General features: G+C 47.3%; 6 protein-coding genes across 6 annotated transcripts; 3 read left to right on the top strand and 3 right to left on the bottom strand.

Moving 5' to 3' along the window:
• Positions 1-820: 820 nt before the first annotated feature.
• On the top strand, positions 821-2,548 carry nsdD (GATA-type sexual development transcription factor NsdD; the record flags this gene model as incomplete). Its single annotated transcript, XM_040955872.2, has 4 exons — positions 821-852; positions 910-1,765; positions 1,908-2,225; positions 2,336-2,548. The coding sequence occupies 4 exons, from the start codon at positions 821-823 to the stop codon at positions 2,546-2,548; spliced, it is 1,419 nt and encodes a 472-aa protein (XP_040813791.2).
• Positions 2,549-7,777: 5,229 nt separating this feature from the next.
• N7455_009283 (uncharacterized protein) lies at positions 7,778-9,607 on the bottom strand (the record flags this gene model as incomplete). The annotated part of the gene is made up of 4 exons (XM_040955818.2): positions 7,778-8,370; positions 8,423-9,043; positions 9,103-9,289; positions 9,347-9,607. The coding sequence occupies 4 exons, from the start codon at positions 9,605-9,607 to the stop codon at positions 7,778-7,780; spliced, it is 1,662 nt and encodes a 553-aa protein (XP_040813710.2).
• Positions 9,608-10,516: 909 nt separating this feature from the next.
• On the top strand, positions 10,517-10,993 carry N7455_009284 (uncharacterized protein; the record flags this gene model as incomplete). The annotated part of the gene is made up of 1 exon (XM_040955868.1): positions 10,517-10,993. One exon carries the CDS (start codon positions 10,517-10,519, stop codon positions 10,991-10,993), a length of 477 nt encoding a protein of 158 aa, XP_040813667.1.
• Positions 10,994-11,165: 172 nt separating this feature from the next.
• N7455_009285 (glutamate--cysteine ligase) lies at positions 11,166-13,530 on the bottom strand (the record flags this gene model as incomplete). The annotated part of the gene is made up of 7 exons (XM_040955866.2): positions 11,166-12,173; positions 12,224-12,809; positions 12,863-12,988; positions 13,042-13,184; positions 13,250-13,315; positions 13,384-13,456; positions 13,520-13,530. 7 exons carry the CDS (start codon positions 13,528-13,530, stop codon positions 11,166-11,168), a joined length of 2,013 nt encoding a protein of 670 aa, XP_040813646.1.
• A 1,595-nt stretch (positions 13,531-15,125) lies between these two features.
• Positions 15,126-15,565, bottom strand: N7455_009286 (NADH dehydrogenase [ubiquinone] 1 beta subcomplex subunit 7; the record flags this gene model as incomplete). Its single annotated transcript, XM_040955782.1, has 3 exons — positions 15,126-15,230; positions 15,329-15,450; positions 15,514-15,565. 3 exons carry the CDS (start codon positions 15,563-15,565, stop codon positions 15,126-15,128), a joined length of 279 nt encoding a protein of 92 aa, XP_040813817.1.
• Positions 15,566-15,706: 141 nt separating this feature from the next.
• N7455_009287 (putative APSES transcription factor) lies at positions 15,707-18,194 on the top strand (the record flags this gene model as incomplete). The annotated part of the gene is made up of 3 exons (XM_040955898.2): positions 15,707-15,985; positions 16,076-16,262; positions 16,327-18,194. 3 exons carry the CDS (start codon positions 15,707-15,709, stop codon positions 18,192-18,194), a joined length of 2,334 nt encoding a protein of 777 aa, XP_040813733.2.
• Between the last annotated feature and the right edge of the window lie 1,643 nt (positions 18,195-19,837).

Consider the following 19,837-nt stretch of genomic DNA (forward strand, 5'->3'; position numbering starts at 1 on the left):
ATGACGATCTGACAATTTCCCAGGGTAATTTTCCCCCCTGTTCGGATCTCGATCTATTTTATTTTATCTTTTGTTTTTCTTTTGTTTTTGGGGTTTTTTTTGTTTTTCTTTTTTAAACCATATTTCTTTTATTTTTTATTTTTTATTTCTATTATTTTTTAATGTTTTTGATAAAAATAAAATCAAAAATTAAGTTCCTGTACTCCTCTCTAAGCTTCCCGTTTCCAATCTAAAGCCCGAAATGAAGTAGTCTCGATCCCCTTTGATTTTTGGATTTTTGGCTTTTCCCCTCTCTTAAGGTGTATTCTTTTATATTTATCCCCATTCCACCTCGTGCTTTCATATTTGGATTGACATTCCCATTTCCACGCTTTATATCCCTTGCGTTTGCGATCTTGACTCTTTTTTCCCTTTTCTTTTTTTGGGAGTTTTGATCAAGATTTTAACATACCTTTTTTTTTTGGAGGGGTTTCTTTTATTCTTCCTCTCTATATCTCTCCCTCTTGAGAGATCTCTATTTTTCTTCCTTAAGTTCCATTGATTTTTTACTTGGAGAAAAAAAAAACAAGGAAATTAAAAGAAAAGGAGAGAAAGAGAAGGTAATTTACTCTGGTGAACTCATCGGGTTACTCGGGCTCCATCTAAACGCCACTTCCAACCTTCGCCCCCCGGGATCTGGGCCTCTTTTCCATCACTTTCGGCACGAACAGGTGGAACGCTTTTCCTTAAGTCGCACGAGAGGCGACATTCCGGCCTTGAACTTTGTTTCCCTTATTTCTGTTCTGGAAGGCATCGCATCAACTTATTTACTTTCAACGTGATGGGGTCTTTGGAAGCCGCACCTAGGCACAGGTTGGTTTTGCGACCTTACAGTCAGTCCCCCGAAGCTGACCAACCTTCAATTTCTAGAGACCCTTTACCCGCGATAGGTTTCCTAGGGAAAGACGGATCGGGATACACTTCCAGACACCCTTCGAGCGCCACTGCTTCTCCAACTCCTCTGATGAGTCCGAACGTCATGTACGCCGGACAACCCCTACCTTACTCCTACGCGTCGAATGCACCACCGGGGTACATCTCGTCGCCGGAGGCACGTCGCACCCTGGAAGATGAGAAGGAAAAGCACACCCCAAGACAGTCCCTGCCATCAATCCATGAGGCCCTCGGCAACGACAATCCTCTCCCATACCCTGCATCTACCTCCGCTCCAACACCACAATCCACACACCCTGCGCCGCCTTCACATCTTATCGGACGACCGAGTGCAGAAGGTCCAGCTGGACCACCGAATCCCTTTTCGAATGGACCACCGACCGGACCCTTAATGCGGGAACCCGGTTTCTCGCATCAAGGTCAGTTGCAAGATGCGTCGCGTTCCAGTCTCGCCTCCATCAGTACACAAGATTCGCGCAACCCTTCACTACACTCCATCAGCACGGGGAAGTCTCCTACACAGAGCGCCAAAACAGGAATTACTTCGATTGGATCGCAAAATTCATCCGGCTATGAGTACAGTGCGCCAACCTCCGCCGGTAGCGTGGCTTCGCCCAATGGTTATGGCCATTTCCCTCCAAATTACTCCTTCCCACCACAATCCGGTGGTCACTCATACCCTCCTGCTCCCTACGACAACCGTGCCTACATGGGTGCACCCCGTGTGGAAGAAGTCAAGGGTGGATTTGTGGGTCGACCAGGTCCTCCTTCCCATAGCGACTCCGGAAAACGGCATCTCGACGTTTATGATGTGGAGACATCTTTGAATGAGGTATGGATTTTCCTTTTTTTCCCCCTAAATTTTCTTTTTTCAAATTCGTCATCTTTTCTATTTTTGAACCACATTGCACAAAATTGATAAACGGCTGGTCAAATCAACCGGAAATTACATGTGGACTAACATTGTGGAACAGATCGCCGAATTAAGTACGCGAACCCTAGACTTTTCACGGCACTACGCAGCTCGCGCACATCAAACGCAGCGCTCTGGTCCGCTCTTAGGGTCCCTCCCCTCGCTAAATGAGGTGGAGGATATGCTTCACATGCAACGGCGGAACCAAGATGCCCTGATCAGGATACGCACAGCCGTGGTCAACCAGGAACAGGCTCTCGCCGAACAGATGGCGCAACGAAAGGCGTTCAAGACCGAAGATGATCACATGGCGATGTACCAAGAAGAGTTCAAAGGCACTGGCGGCTTTGCAGGCGCAGACCCAAAGAAACGGCGTGGAGTAAGTTCTAGACTCTTTCCATTCCCCCTGGATTGACCGTGGCCGACAGTGGTTGACACCCTGCCACCCACCCCACAACCCGAATGTGTTTGGCTAACCCCGTTTTACAGAAAGCGGCCCCTCCTGGTCGTTGCCACAGCTGTAACCGAGCCGAAACACCAGAATGGCGTCGGGGACCAGATGGTGCCCGGACGTTGTGTAACGCCTGCGGTCTACATTATGCCAAGCTGACTCGCAAGATGGGCGCTCACAAGGCGGCGAGTCTGGGTTCAAACTTGAAGCCCAAGTCGGTTCTCGACTCCGCCTCACCAACCAGTCATTAAGCTTCTTTTTTTTCATGTGGCGTTGGAAAAAGAAAAAGGTGGGAAATAGAAGGCAACGGAGTTTGGCCATTTTCTTTGGGGAATTCTGCTATCTTCCCCTTGTTCGGCATCTTCTTTTTTGCTGGTTTTTATGTCTTCCCTTGATCTTTTCTTTTCTTTACTTTTCTTTTGGGACTCTTTCCCTACTCGGTGCTCTTATATAATACCCCCCAACAGCTTGCAAGGTACTGGGAGAAAAACGGCTTTAGCATAGATATCCCCCTTTGATGATTCAATAGCCATTGGCCTGGTCTGAAACTGGTTTCTTTACTTTTCTGGGTTTTTTTCCTTTTTCTTATTCCCTCTCTTTTACCTCAATGTTTCCCCTCTATCTCTCAATACCGTTATTGGTTTATACCCTGCATTTTTGTGTTACTTGTTCCCCATGAGCTATTCTGTTCGAGTATGTCCCTGATATGATGTGTGTACGATGTCTCATTCAGCGTTACATTTATGGTTCATTTTATGGCCCCCAAGTCGATTATTTGATATTCAACCTTCAAAGATTTTATGACACTTTTCTTTTATTCGTCAATGTGTGGATGTGGATATCCCCGGAATTGTTTCGCGGGAATGGCACCAATTGAATATCATCGAAATCTCAACTTTCTTTGTAAATCTAACTGTTACCACATGTAGATACTCTCGGCCGTAAAGTCTCGGTACCAAAGGTTCCCAAGGGACTTTTGACTCAATCATACTTTTATTTATATTGATATGGCATGATCTCGCGTATTTCTTTTCTGGTTTGTAGTCCAATTTTTTTTATGGGCATTGGGCGTGCATTGTGGCGATGAGAGTGTGGCATGATTCCTTGGCTTTTTTTTGGAAGGTCCGATTCACTATACAATATATATTGTATATGCAGGTGGCTTAATACAAAAACTATTTGGAATTCATTTAATTTAGAAGTGGGTTTTAGATCTTCATGATATATTGTAGAAGGAACTCGATTATTCGAACTCTATGATTCCTTCAAGAGAGAAATTCTCTACTTCTCAATAAAATGGGGACCAATAGAACATCCAGACTAAGTCTTTAGTACACTATGTTCAACTAGCGGGGTTAGAGTGCGATCATTCGCTGCAGGTATTTTGTGTTTAGGATAATCAGATCCGATCTACGGAGTATTGGGATCGGGATCGGGCATGAGATCTCAAAATTAGATTTAGATTAAATACATATTAAAATACGGAGCATGCCTAATTTATCTTCCAATGGACTCCGTATATAAGCAATATACAGATATTATGTTACATTATACTCCGTAGTTACTCCGTATAGGACCTGCGTTCTTACCTGTAAATTCCATTCCTTTAAATTCGATCTCATAGGAGCCTTATTTACAGACCGCCACATTCCGCTGTATGTAAGGTACTCCGTACCTAGTATATAATAGGTGGATCAAAGAGCCGGGCCTCAGATTTGTCATTCTCGAGGTTGACAGCTTAGTTGTGAGAGTCCACATGGGGAACCCATGTTCGGAGGAATCGACCGCATCCGCAAGTGCATTCCGATGGGCTGGAGAGTTTACGTAGTCTGTCCCGAACTGTACTTACTATCCTCACTTAGGAAGTAGTACTTTACTTTATTATACGTAAAAGGAGTTGATTCGGTTGAAGTTTCTTTGTTTACTTCATGTTTACTTTTGCTAGTTCATCGGGTGGGGTTTAAGGACGATGACGGAATATTATTTGCTGTGATAATTCAAGAAAAACGAGCTAGTAGGGTTCCAAGGTTGGTAAAATCGATCGAGATCCCAGATCGCACGTTCGCTTATCCCTGTGGAGATCTATGCTATCAGCCGTACCTTGTATGGAGTACAAACCTCCTTTGTCCCTTACTTTTTGTCTACAACAATATCCATCCGTATTTCCATAGATCGGAATTAAAAAAAGGGAGACCAAAAAGAAATTAAAAAAAAGGGAAAACGTGGCGTAGAGCCGATTTTGGAAAGCCATGGAATGTACATTCCGTTTTGGGACATGCTGACTCATTCAATTCGCCGGGGCCCCGGGGGGCACCTGGGGCAGCCTTTTACGTTACTCTCTACGCGTACGGAGTACCTACGGAGTAGTCCCCAGTCTTCAAACGATATGGCATGACACCCCTTGCCACAGAATGGGATTTGGACTTGAACCGAATTTCATTTCCGTCTTCCAGCACCGTCCTGAACCGCCCCGAGACACGACCGAGACGCTGCCGAGAAAGCCGCTCACCTCCACGGTCAATTTTATGCGTTGTTTCTAGAACTTCTATTCGGTTCTAGGCGGCAGACTTTGTACGGTAAAGAAATATATGGCACCACAATTTTCATGTGGCGTGTCGGATCCCACGGCTCGCTGTGAAAATCTCCATATCGTACCGGAGGATCATAAAGAAAATGGACTAGCGAACTTTGACGTATCCATTCGTGGGGCGTGGATAACACTGCCGAAGTTCATTCGTTCATTCGGCAGATAACCGAAAAAGTGAAAATAGCGTACATGCGTACATCGTACTCCGTACACCATACACGGAGTACACACGGAGAAGGAATATCATATATGGAACCATCTCCACGAACTAATAATAATTCTTGTATGGACATACTACTGTATGATCGCCCTTTTTGCCTACACCGACCTACATAGTACAAAGTATATATTTTGGAAAAAAATATGCCTATGACGCTTTTGATCGTCAATAGGCCTGTGCTGTGCGGCCCATAAGCCTTGGATCGGTGGGCGATACAAACTTTATCTTGTAAGACTATATAGATCGCATTCAATAGTTTGCTGCGAACCACGAACTGCGAACTGTCCGTTGTGGGGTTGCGGCGGCGACGGCGACCACGGCGACGTCTGTTTGGAATAAATGTCGGTGTATGTTATATCCCTATGAAGGTCCACGCGACCTAACCTGGTAGATTGTCAAGAGCTAAAAAGGGTGCAAGTGGTCGATCGGTATTTAACTCAGGCTCTCGAGCCTCCCGCGCCATGCCGAGTTGGGGATGGGATGGCCTGAGTGGAGCGTAAGGTTCTTATTCTTTAGGTCTTCCTTCTGCCTTCCCTGCCTTCCCTGTCCTAGCTAGTTGTAGTATATTGAAGCATACGCTATTGCTTAGTATACGGAGTACAATATAGACTCTCGGACTTGGCCGTGAAAGGCGTACCGGAATAACGGACTTGCATTAGTGCTCTGCATCTGTACATCGTATACGGAGTATGGAGTATGCAAGTATAAATTATTATTGCATTATTTCTTTTTTTTTCTTTCTCTGAAATGCAGACATTACAATACCAACTGCAGCGGATCTATCCGAAACACTCAGATTCACCCAATGTACTCCGTACAGTAAGTGTATGTTTTGTACTACCAATTTTTTATTGAAGATTATCGCGATCATCTTCTTCATCCAAAACTATGTTGTAAACCCTCATAGAAACCTAATTGATGTGCGGATCAACTAACCAGATTCTGATTGGATGGGGGGTAACCCCGGCCCATCACCTTCGCTCTCGTTTACCTTTCAAGGCTACCTTTTGATTTCCCAACCGGTCGTTCCCGGGTGAGACCCGTGGATCTGGCGGCTCCATATTGAAATTAAGTGGAAATACCCTTTTTGGCAAAAAGTCTATCTGGGTCTATCTGGTTGGGGCCAATCGTATGAGATCGTGGGGCGATGGAGAACGAATCGAATTAACCGCCGAATGTGACCAACTATTGATTTAAATCTTGGCTTGTCTCTTAGAGGTTTTCTATTTTTTATTTTTATTTTTTGCTGACCTGTATATTTTGTACGGGGTATACGAAGTAATACAAACAATATTACATCTCAATGGGTAGACACACATGGAGTTCCATACCGTGCTATCAGTATACGAAGTACGTACTCCACTACAGGCTGCACACAGTCAATAGTTCAAGTCTCGCATTTTGCCCGAGATCGAGCGAACAGCTGCATCTGCCCGAAACCCTAGATTGAGTGCCCGAGATCTCCCGGGAGATGGCTTGCAGGAGGGATGCATACACTGTTGTATCTTTGGTTTTTGCCAGGTTGTATTTAGAAAAAGGAGGCAACCATTTTTTTTTTAAAAAAAACCACTAGTCGTGCATGAAAGTTTCAAATCGTAGAATTTCAGCCCCGCCCCGATCTTGATGCAGTCCCCAGGTGCAGGAGATCCTTACTCAATGCAAGCATCCCCCCGCCTGCGATCTGAGATTGGCTCCTAGGCAAGCGCCATTGCTGAAATTGTGGCGGTGAGCTTTGGAATGTATAATGTACAACTTGGTACCCGCCATAAAAAAAAAGAAAAAAAGGGCTGGGCAGGTATTGTATTGGGGTTGTCGGCATGCGAGATCCTCCCAGGGCTGTGTATCTTGAGTGAATTTGTAAGCCCTGGCCACGTCACGGGTCTGATCCATTCTGAAATGTCCATTCTCCATGCGAGTCCGGTGAGTATCTCACACGCAGCCAATGTACGTCGTAAATTGTAACTGCTAGTTCATGTACCATGTACCTGTGGTGGAGACGGCAGGGTTTATCGGGCATGGCTTTGCTTTTTGATGGGATCCGCGCGATAAGCGCCTGGAGTGGGACGGCTACATTCCTGTGGAGGTGGGATTTGCATCCAATATAGACGTGGATGACCCTGTATGTCTCACTGCGGATCGACTTTAGGGGTGAGATATCGTGGGTCAAGAAAGGCAAAAAAGACATTATTGAATCCTGCGGAGAGTCCCGGAGGAACGTAACCATGGTTCTATAATACGAGTTGCGCTACTCCGTACAAATCTTATCTATATCTAATTGAGCCGCCAAATTGAATATTGAGGTCGATCTGTAGCTTTAGTGAGTCTAACGGGGGATCTATAGATTGCGCATGGCTCCAGTTCGACTTGACCTGGAATCGCTGAGACATCCCCCCTTTTCTTTTTCGTAGGCTGCAACATATAGATTGCGTGTCTTTATTTTCGATATTAAAAGATAGGAAGTACTCCGTACACAGTGTCTTGGCGTAATTTAGCTCTAATCCACCGGGGCAGTGATGCAACACTCGCGTGGCCAGTGGATTCCAAAAGAGGGTTCCATGGTTCGATGGCTTTAATTAGGACCTATCGAGGAAGATCTCGGGTCCGGTCTCTGCCGGATTAATTTGTAAGCTTAACAAGCTGTATTTTCTACCATAATTACTGTAATCACATCTTCTACCGCCAAAAGGCCCGCGCAACGGAGTTGATATAGTCAATCCCGTCTTTGCGCCATGTATCAGCCTCCATATGACTGGTAGTATTGGTATCGAGACAGAGATCAACGGGCTTGTTGGCGGAATAGGAATCCCAATGTACAGGGGTCTTGACCACACCCGTATTTGGATCGAGGTCGTGGATAAAAGATGCCCACATGCTCGTCATCATAGAACTGAGGTCAATATACGACTGCGGCACCCCATTAAACGGTTTGCCGTAGTGATATCCCAGTCCAGCAATATTGTGGAATACAAATGCGACCTCCTCGAAATGAGTCACGCCTGAAAGGAGTGGCACATCTGCCGAGCGCACATTGAACCGGTAGCAGTATGCTGGGGTTGATGTCTCGGCCCAGGCTTCGCATTGTCGCCGGCGATTCGCATGCATGAAGTGGTCACCTGCGAAGGCTGATGTGCGGCGCCATTGCTGGCCGTTTGATGGCACGCGCTGGTCTCCGAGATATGCTGGAATGCCTTGCGATGGGTCGTCGGGGTAGAGCTCGAGGATGCGCTTGGCTACAGAGGGAGGTGTTTGGAAGTTCAACCCGCCGTCTGGATGGGTTAGCTGCTGGGTTGGTATAGTGTAGTAGATTTGTATACATACCTGTTAAGTATTGATACCATTGCTCTGTGGTGTTGATTCCAGTGGGCCCGAATGCTGTTCCTTCATCCGTGTTGGTGCCGGCAAGGATAGGAACTTTCACGAATTCATGCTTATTCAGTTGAATACTACCCCAGTTCCGAATGAAGTCTCCGTCCACGACCGGCGAGAAGTTGTAATCGGAGGCGCCCTCCGTGCCGTTTAGAACAGTGTTAAGCGTCTCAAATGGTACTTCACGAAGGCACTGCAATGAATCCACGACGTCCGAGCAGCCTACCTGGGAGGCCAATGTGTTGTACTTTGATTGGAACGTCGTATAATTTCCCGGGCTGGCAGCTATCGAACCTCCAGACTGCATGATGCCAGCCCGAAACAGCTTGTCATCTCGTCCGTTGTATGCTGTAAGGTGATACCCCACTGACATGGCACCTGCTGACTCGCCCCATATGGTGACTTTGTTAGGGTCGCCACCAAATGCGCCGATGTTTTCCTGGACCCATTGGAGCGCCAGCCTCTGATCTCTCAGTCCAAGATTGGTGTTTCCGCTGCCGGAGACTTGACTGGAGCTTATAAAGCCCCATGCTGACAATCTGTAGTTCAGCGTGACAGCGATGAACGGTTTACCTTATATAATAGTTAGATCAGGCTTCCAAGTATCCAAAGAGAGAGAGCAAGATCCTTACCAATTTGATACGAGTTTTCCACAATTTCAGACATGTTGTAACGCTTATCAGCCCCAGAGCCTTGATAAAATCCACCGCCATGAATCCACACTCCAACAGGAAGTTTCGAGTCTTGATTGGCAGATGAACCCCGGATTACGTTTAGGGTAAGACATGCTTCTGATTGAGGATACCAAATCGAGTCCGTCTAATTTACACATTGGTAAGGATCGTCTTGGAACATAACTGAAAGAATTGTACTTACTCCATATCCAACACAAATATCCGAGTACTGTGTCGCATCGCGTGTATCATCCCAACTCGCATTCAATGACTGCGGCACAGTAAAGCGCAAATTCCCCACTGGCTGCTGCGCATAAGGCATACCCAGGAAGAAGTCCTGGTTGTAGGTTGAGCTTCGCACTCCAGTATAAGTTCCATTGCGCACTGCCACTGTAGGAGATGATTTTGTAGGGACAGCATGGACTGCTGTCCATAGTAGAAAGCTGGTCGCAAATCCAATCATAATGATATAGATGGACACACTCTTCTCCACTCTAGTCCTTCCATTGTGTGCCGTTTCAATTTCTTTTATAGTACCATACATACTACTATCACCACGGGAAGTCTGAGGACGTCCGTGATGCGGGGAAACCCCATAATCGCTTAAATGGTCTGTGATCGACATTCGGGAGATGTGAACGGCTGATATGTTTTCCGGGCATGTAGCAAAACAAGATACATAGCAAGTGGGAAAAATAGGCTATTGGAGTAGTATTCGGATTATGACAAGAAGTGGAGAGGTGCCCAGGTGGGATGGCGTAAGCCTGTTCATCCACCAATACCCCTTCAGGATGTTCCGGGGTATTTAGTTTTATGGCCCATCTTCTCCAAACTTTGACGGACGATTGTCTGTTTTGGTCATAGACCAAATTAATCACCCCGAGGATTATCCGAGGCGTTTAAGCTGACTTCCGAGGCAAGTGAGTTTAAGATGTATAGATTCGCAATGTAGTAAAAGGAGATGTAAAGTGCAGCATATCAAGCTGCCACAAGCCCCTGATAGTAACACAAGAATCAAGTTCAACGGGAATAGTCGACATGGGAACATTGTAGGATGAAAATCGGACCAAGCACCAAATAAGTCGACGTGTGACACCAAGCACTTACCCTTGTATGACAGCAAGATCGCAGGGTTCCTGAAATCCTGAAATTGAACAAAGTTAGACAAAGTGTAACAGACCGAAACAACACGCCGATGGACACTGTAACGGTAACAGCTGTGACCCGAATAGTAGTGAGGGTATACATATGTAGGTACACATGTACATCGAGTTGTTTGCTCTTGAAAACTAGCGAAGATAGAAGATATAACAAGACGAACATCCCACTATAATGATAATTTGACGACTTGATGCTTTCCTCCATCTAAATCATGCCATCAACAATGTGCTGGTCATTACCAAATCGCTCTCGAACCGGGGCAGCAATCCAATTAGAATCCGAGGAAACAGCCGCCATTATCGCAGTCACGCAAGGTTTCCTCGCAGCACTGAGCACCAAGTCGCGCGCCGATTTCGAGAAACACTGTGTCCGAGCAGGAGGGATGACACTCTCGCCTCCATCTCCAACTTCCCTGCGCTTCTGTACGATTGGTTCGTTCGTTGAGCATGTCGCTGGACTCAAAGACGACATCGATGAGCGCATCTGGGATCCTGAGGTGAAGGTGCACGAAACAGGAAGCTTGAACTTGGCCGCTGTGTGGGCACCATTTCGGGCGAAGATCAATGGAGTTGTGGACCATGTTGGTGTTGAACTTTTTGTTTTGCATAAACTCAACGGCGAATGGAAGGTGACTGGGCTGGCGGACTCGTGTCGGTTACCGACTGAGGAGGAAATGTTGTTGGAATGAGTACTTTGGTTGGAGACACTTGGGAAATGAGAAAATTAGGATTCATCAGATGCCGTGACAAGGAGGGCTGCCTCATGATTGTCATGAATATGTGCAAATTGTTTCAAGTTTCCGCTATAAATGCTCACACTCTGGATATCTAGTTGTGTGTGGGTGTGTATATGCCTCTTATCTAGATCTTTTTGCCTCGGAGAAGTTCCCACCCGACTGACCCCTTTTTGCCTTCTTTGACAGTCATCTCCTCAACGGCCTTCACTAGATCGTATGTGATCTCTTCAGACACAACACTGTCCTGCTTGTAGCTAGGATGCTTGGCTACAAACTCACGCATCCAACGAGCGCCGGTCCAAAGAGTTCCATCGGCTCGCTTCCGGATTAGATCAAGATAGCTGGCCAGGAAACACCTCGTCTCAACGTCAACATTGACGCTGTTGAGATAGGACTCCACAAGCGGGATGAGACCCGGGAATGATCCGTCTGCGCATCCATTCACAATGTCGTCGATGGTCATGAGATCAAACTCTGTCTCAACAGGACCAAGAGGAGGCGATGGAGGCGGAGTATTCACAGCCGACGATGTCGTAGATGAGAAGGTGCTGCCGTTGGTTGACTGCTGTGCGCTTCTGGGCACCCTGCGAGGGAAGGGGTCCTTGCGGAACCAGAACTTCCGATCAAGAACAGCGTTGCGAGCATGTGCCGTCTCCATATTCTCAGTAGTACGCTGGATCGGGATGTAGAAGTTGAGATCGAAGCTCAGGATGGCACGAGTAATGAGGACGATGAAAATGCTAAATGCGGCGTTCTCGAAATCTGTGATTTGAATCTCCATAGACCGGAACTCAACTCTCCAGCCAATATCATCTTTATCAGGTGGCGGCGGCTTGAATCGCATGTGCTGCCAATTAGTGGACTGTAAATTCTCAAAGTGGTCACTCTTGTTAAGATCCAGTTCTTCGAGATCCTCAGAGAAAATGACCAGGGGATCACGGATAAACAAGTGTGCAAAATGCGTCGCAAGTAGGTCATCCATTCCCCCGTCCATAAGGCGTTTCTTAATATCCTCATCAACGACTAGATCAGGATCGAAGTATTCTTTCCGGAGGCGAGGATCCTGAGAGATATAAGTCGAATTAGAGGCATATCGCGACTTGGGAATTCTCCACCGGTCGTTCTTGAGAGGCTGCGAGAGGTTAGTTCGGTGAGCCGAAGGTATCATCCTGGAAAACTTACAGCTTCACCAAGTTCCTCGGGTGTCCTGTCATCGACTGCATTGCCAATTTGGTTCCATCGCACATCTGTGTCCACTAGGAAACCTTTATAGATGGGTGTAGCGGCGGTCAGGGCCAAAAGAATGGGCCCCAAAGGACTCAGCTGATCATAAAGTCTTCTGCCCTCTGTCATATTCTTTGCCTGGAAGGTGATCTGCAAGCAACAGCTGCCCATTCCGAATGCCATGGCGTCCATGTAAACATGATCGTCTTTGGCTGCGCCGTTGCGGACGTCGTCATCCTCGGGCCAATTATGAAGGTCATAGTTAACTGTTGGATCCTTAAATGGCTTAGGTGTATTTGTGTCGTGGAAAACAGGTACATTTAGTTCGACCTTGCGACCTCTTCGGGATCGAATGTTGGCAGCCAGAGTAGGGAATCGGATATGGGGGTTGGCAATCTCATCAGGAACAAACTGAGAGCGGAGAGCTGGTCCAGACGGAGGATAATATGGCTGGATGTAGTCATCATTGGTTCCCAGGCGAGGGAAGGTTGTTAGGGTAATGGGGACTTCATTCGGAGCCATGTGTGCTTTCGCAACTTCTCGTCTTGGAGGCTGTTAGCATGCTTCAGGTAAAGTTGTGTTGCTGAAAGAGCTCACCTCCACTTCATATTGGACTCCACCTTGAGTAGGTCTTTAAACCCGATTCCCCAAGGCTGTCCAGGAGTGGCCTCCAACATGAACCTTCCAAATTCGGGGTGGAAATGAGGCGGTTCCTCCCCGTCACTGGGTGATGTCAGATATCTGCTGGTTCCTGTTGGACATCAAATCACACTCACTGGTCCCCAGTTTCACTACCTTTGGCGGAACCGGACTTCCATAACTCCTCGTCTCTTGCAAGTGATTTCAGAATCTCAGCCTGGGCTAGAGATAACCGTGCTTTCTTCGCCGGGTCGTCGAGAGCTACCACAAGGTACTCAACCTATCATAGAGGGATATTGATCAGCGATTGCGACCGGGAACACTATGCGGGCCAGAATAACATACCTCGTCGCCCCAAAGAAGAGCATCGCGTTCTTTGCCTCGTGCCCTGCGCCAATTGGCAAGTAATTGCTAATCAAGTCAGACACCTCGAGGTTGTTTCGTTGTCGATCTAGACGGATCGAACACAAGCGGCATACCTCGATACCCCACTGGCGCACCTGGCCCGCCCTTTTCTTGGCTTCCGGCCATTCCAGCGCTGTTCCAAGTGCTCTGCTTGAGATTAGAGGGATTCCAAATAGTACATATGTAGATCAAGCCTCTCGAAACACATACAGAAGTCCCATTGTGTCGGAGATATCTCAGGCTGGCGAAACACAAAATGCCCAGGCACAAGTATAGGATAGAAGAGAGAAGACAATCCCAGAGTGAATAGGAAAGCCAAGGTTCGAATAAAGAGTAATCAAAGAGACATAGACCTGCGCATAGTCCCCTTTCTAATTGATTCTCTGTAATTCCTGGGTAAATCGCAATGAGGGGGGTCGATTTTTCGGAGACCAGCCGATTTTCTGGCGGGGGCGGCGATAACGGCGGGAGTTTTATTTCCCTGCCCACCTTACGAAACTTTGGTATTATTAATCATGATTTGTCACAATCCCGAGGATATCTTGAGACTTCCAAGGTTAATCCCATCAGGGCCTTTTTATATAGGTCCTCATTTGACTCCATTGGGGAAATATTTGAACATGGAGTGTCCTGGTATAGAAAGCAACTTGAGGTAGTGATATAGAGGTGGTGAAATGAGACCCTGCACTTGCGTCTTCAAGAATCGCCATAAGAGCGTGTAGCATAGGCCCGAGCGTTGTATACATGTAGGTACAAAGAGAAAACAAAGTCACAGATATCATATTAAGTAGCTAATTCCCCAAAATGAACTAGAATGATGTTCGATTCTCTACACATCAGGTTCAAACTAGGGAGATAATCCCTAACTAACTATAGGATAGGTAGGAGGATAGTGCCTAAATATAAAGGGAACTGATTGATATGGCATGATTTCATGACAACTGCATGAAATCTGCATGAAAGTAACCGTCATGCCTGCAGGTATCACGTTATATGCAATGTTATATGGCATATTCACCCAAGGAGAAAATATCCGGGTAGTTCTTCATCAAGAGCTATATGTGGAGGACTAGTTTTGTGGCTTGTTCAACGCATCCATGTGCTTAATTATCATACTATCATACCTACTATAACTAGCGTAGATATCATGCATACCACCAATCGGCAGGAATACAGCCAATAGAACTTCCCGCTTAAGCTTATAAAGCCGCAAACGATCATTGGATGGAGGACTGACTAGGTGGTGTTTAATTTGGTAACATGCTTTGGTCATAGGTGAGGGGGTTTGTCTACATAGGTAGACATAGGTGGAGATATATGGAATAAGCAGCCCGAATGAGCTTCGCGAGCTTTACATTGGTAGGCCATAACAATGCATGACTGCAGAGAGCACAGCAGTGCGGTCTAAGTTCACTAAAAGAACTATACAACCCTAGTGTCTTTTATCACCGAGGAACTCTGAGGAATTCATTACCCAAACCCCTAGGGTTATATAGTTCTTTTTGCATATAAGCGATCTACTATACGATCTGCTTACATGCGCTCAAGCTATGCCAAATGACAGCTATCCATGGACATCTGCCCAGCCCAAGAAGCTCTGCGAAACATGCTAGGTAACAATCTAGCTAATGTCAAACAGAGCGTCAAGTTGAGGACGCAATTGTTGTCCAGATAGGTGAAGAAAATAAAGTGGCCGATTTTGATGAAAGGTCCCAACGCCAAAAGGCAATCCATAAGCAGTTTCGGTGTATCTCTTATTTACATTTCCTGCTGCTTCAGCAGCAGCACCGGCCGCGCATACCGACAGTCCCACAATTCAGTTGCTCCGGGCGCCATCCTTGGCGGCACGCAGCTCGTCCATCTTGGCCACACGCTTCTTAAACTCTTCGTACTGGCACTTCTCGTATGAGTGTCGCTCATCCTAGAGGAAAAGAAGAGGATTACATTAGTTGACTAGCTCTGGAAAGCGCTCTGGTCGAGTCGGGTTCGGTTGGAGCATCAAAATGAGGGATCTCGTACCTCGCACTTCCAGGGAAGGTAGTACTCTGCTTGCCGGCATCGGTTCAACGGGATCAGAAGGTGTGCACATGAATCTCTGTATTGCATGGGAAGACGCGCTTCCGACATTTCCTGGCGGGTTGCTAGAATCTGGTTAACTTCCTGCTAGAGCTTTTGGTTGTCGATCAATGGCCCTAGAATCTTACCGGAGGTCTCCGAAAGGCCAACGGCGCTTTTAACTGATTCGATGACAGTCATTTTGTCAAGAATTGAGGCGTGGAAAGGCAAGGAGCGGGGAAACAGAAACAGCACGGCGTGGTTGGCGATTCCCGCTCGTTTGAGGTTCCTGCTGGCCCGATATTGGTCACATGACACAAAATCACATGATATTGTCCCGAAATGGGCCTAGTGCGCACTTTACGCGTCCCGCGCGTATTTGGGATGCCACCCCCAGCTCCACCGAATCGTATCTCTGTGTTCTCGGTCGGGATTTTTATTGTGTGCAATGCATCGAGTCCCGCAGGATTCTTAAACCGATCAACTTGTGGATCTTCTAGGGGCGACGTTTCGGCTTCAACGTGCGATATCGCTCTTCGGGAACTTACTGAATTGCAGCGGCCAACGGCGACGCACATTATGGCGGGGAAGAACACCATCTACTCTGCTACCTACAGCAGTGTAAGTATACTTCTAATTGGACATTTCCACCTCCCCGGCATGGGATTGTTTTCCCTGTACTGCGAGCACAGCTGACATTGTTACTCCCAGGTCCCGGTGTACGAGTTCAAGCTCGAGACTGACAGTGTCATGAGAAGGCGAGCGGATGATTGGGTCAATGCAACACACATTCTCAAAGCTGCGGGTTTTGATAAGCCTGCACGAACGCGCATCCTCGAACGTGAGGTCCAGAAGGGGGTACATGAGAAAGTCCAGGGAGGCTATGGCAAATATCAGGGTATGTCTTGGGATCTATGAGACCCGAAGAGAAACTTCAGGTTACTGACAGGTAATGCTTGCAGGAACATGGATCCCACTCCCAGAAGGCCGACAGCTTGCGGAACGCAACAACATCCTCACAAAACTAGCCCCGATTTTCGATTATGTTGCTGGAGACCACAGTCCCCCACCAGCGCCGAAGCACACATCAGCTCCATCCAAACCTCGAGCACCGAGGAAATCAGCCGCCGCAAACCGTGCTGCCGCTGCCGCCGCAGCTGCTGCCGCGGTAGCAGCTTCAGAGAGCCTGAAAGTTGTTCAACCTCAGCGCAGCATGGGTCCCCCAACCATTCCACAAGATCACTATGAAATGAACGCAGGGTTCGACGATAACGAGTCAATCGGGCACGCCACAATTGAATCATCATCAATGGTCGCAGACGAGGATATGCTTCAAATGTCACATGGCGGACGGAAGCGGAAGCGTGGAGTGGAAGAGGCAACCGCTATGTCCATCAGCGAGCAAGAACACATAATCTACGGTGATCAACTTCTGGACTATTTCATGACCGTGGGTGATGCACCGGAGGCAACGCGCATTGCTCCTCCCGAACCCCCTGCTCATTTCCAAGTCGATCGAGCCATTGATGATTCGGGGAACACAGCACTCCACTGGGCATGTGCGATGGGTGACCTGGGAATTGTGCAAGATCTTCTGCACAAAGGGGCTAACGTCAAGGCACTTTCGGAGCATGAAGAGACCCCACTCGTCCGAGCTGTTCTGTTTACCAATAATTACGAAAAGAGAACGTTTCCGACTCTCTTAGATATGCTTCTGGACACTGTCTCGTTCCGAGACTGGTTCGGTGCCACTATCTTTCATCATATTGCCGAAAATACTCGAAGCAAGGGAAAGTGGAAGAGCTCACGTTATTACTGCGAAATACTTCTCGATAAGTTGTGCAAGACATGCTCGCAAGATGAGATCCAAATGTTGTTGTCATGTCAGGATCAGAATGGAGACACCGCTGTCTTGGTTGCTGCCCGCAACGGCGCGTTTCGACTGGTGAACATCCTTCTTGTGCATTGTCACCGCGCTGGCGATTTGGTGAATAATAAAGGCGAAACCGCTAGCAGTATCACACAGCGTTCTCAACATCATGACCATGACATCCCGCCGGCCCCATCTTCCGTCACCATGGCTAATGAACACATGGATGCTGAAGCAGCTGGTCTTGTGGCCACAGATCGACAGTCCGTTGCTCCAATCCCGGATGCCCCTGCGACATCTGAGCTCCTCTCCAAGATTGGGACAATCATGGCCGAGGCCAATAAAAAGCTTTCCGTGACCTATGGAAACTCAAAGATCAATCAGCAAGATTCCAATGATGTCGCCAATCCTGAAGCGCTGCACGAGCAATTGGAATCCGATCGTCAGAAGATTCAGAAGCAGCTCTCTGCATTGGCAGCTAAGGAGGCCGAGCATGAGCGCAACGACGACCAAGCTGGTCGATATGAAAAATTGCGGGCAGGCTATGAGTCGCTTCTTGAGCAAATCCAACATGCTCGGTTGGCCGAACAGTTTGCTATCACGGAGGTACCTAAACCTACCCCAGCATCCCTTGAGCAAGACGAATTAATGGCTCGGTATCGACTCGCTCAAGAGCTCTGCTCTGCGCAGAAGATACGTCGCAATGCCATCAAGGATTTAGCCCAACAAACAGCGGATGCGGGTGTGAGCACTAAGTTCGATATGCACCGCAAGCTGGTGGCCTTGGCGACCGGACTCAAAGAAGAAGATCTGGACCCTATGGCTGCGGAGTTAGCTGAAACGTTGGAATTTGACCGAATGAACGGCAAGGGCACCACTCCCGAACTGGGTCATCGACGATTACCATCCCAGAATGAGTCGGCCACTCTTCCTGGAACCGGTGTCCCAGTGGATGCTTAGGTTCCTCGAGATCGCACCCATGGACTCGATGTTTGATTATATTTCACGACTCATTGATTTTCTTCCTCTGGCACACTATCTCAGCCAGCAGATACCCCGCATCTTCATCTTTCTTTTCTTTTTTTTCTTTCCATTGTTTTATCATTTCTTCAAGTTCTCACGGCTCATCAACAACTCACATCTAGTTGTGATTTCGGGTCCCATTCTTTTATCTTACTGGCATTATGACCCACAAACAGACAATGCAAGCACATACTGCCAAACTCCTTTTCATATGCGTCTGTACAGACCATAGGAGTGCTTGCATATTGTACATACAACGTGGGGAACAGCAGTTCCCGAACGGGCGGGATAGGAAATATGGAGCCAGGAGGGGCTGAGATGTACGTTATACATGTATGATTCATTTAGGGTGGCAAAAGGCGTGGTTTATACCAGCGCTTGTGTGAAATGCTACAGTTGAAATCCACATCGTGAACCGTTGTAGATCGTAATCACGCTAGCCGACGATCTCACTGGGCAGTTCCCTGGTCTGTGCGATTCCACCTGGTCATAGCACTGGGGTCTTATCACCGTGCTCTATATATGATCCCCGACATGTGCAATAGTTCGAGTCCATCATTATCGTCTCGCATTATATATCGTAGTAGAGCGAGCTCTTTCCCCGACTAAGAAATCCATGAATTGCCATCTACACCTTGGTTCATAGGCCGATAGGTGGGCATCAGCATCTCAATCAACTGGGGCCAAGCTTATTCAAGGTCGTCCACAAAATATTTGATGTGCCATTTATCGCTAATTGGACTTGTATGCTCACCTGGGGCAGCCATGAAATCAATTTTCGGCAACTTCTTGCCTAAGGCGTGGTTTTGTTTTTGGGCATAGGGACCAGGACACGGCCTTTTATCTGCTTGTTTCATAACTCAGGGGAAGGTCCACAGGTGGTCGTTTCTACAATAATTAGATCACATGATAATCATGTGCAAAGTATCACATAGGAAAGCATCATCGTTCTCCTGAAGAAACACACTAAACTAGATTCCGGTATTCATCATCATCGCAGTATATGATGGACAGGGCTGTAACAATGATAATAATGATATTCGATTGAGTTATGAGCTAGAAGCAAACAAGTCCAGGTAACCCCATTGGCTGGCACCGGCAGCTTGGCATCAGCGACGAGCGGCTCTAGGGGCATTGTCAGGCGTAGATGACAGCCACGTCGCGCCGCTAGTGGCTAACAGCCAATGATTTGGCTGGGGATGTGACGGGGGATCACTTCAGGGCTGAGCGTGCTGCTTATTGGTCAACAGGACGAGCCAGTCAGATCTCCCCAATGGGTCTTCTTCTGTGATGCTGTCAGCTATGATCAGGCAGTCAGGCAGTAGAATAGGATATTATCTAGAGTATAGGTAAACCCGAAAAAGCTTGAATTACCCTTTTGGCCCAAATATGAGAAACAGAATAAAAGAAGAGATCAAAGTGAGCCTTGATACTCCGTTGATATTCTCTCTCAAAGCAATTGTGCCTGGAGAAAAGACGCTAGTACTCTTTAGGGCCTGTTGTGTTGGATTGGTGCCTTACAGATTAGGCAACAATCCCCGCCTAGGCCATCCACCTTCATCAATCTCTCTCTTCTTCTT

The sequence above is a fragment of the Penicillium solitum genome (assembly GCF_028829755.1).
Source record: "Penicillium solitum strain IBT 25940 chromosome Unknown utg000008l_segment0_segment0, whole genome shotgun sequence".
In the NCBI taxonomy this organism is placed as follows: domain Eukaryota; kingdom Fungi; phylum Ascomycota; class Eurotiomycetes; order Eurotiales; family Aspergillaceae; genus Penicillium; species Penicillium solitum.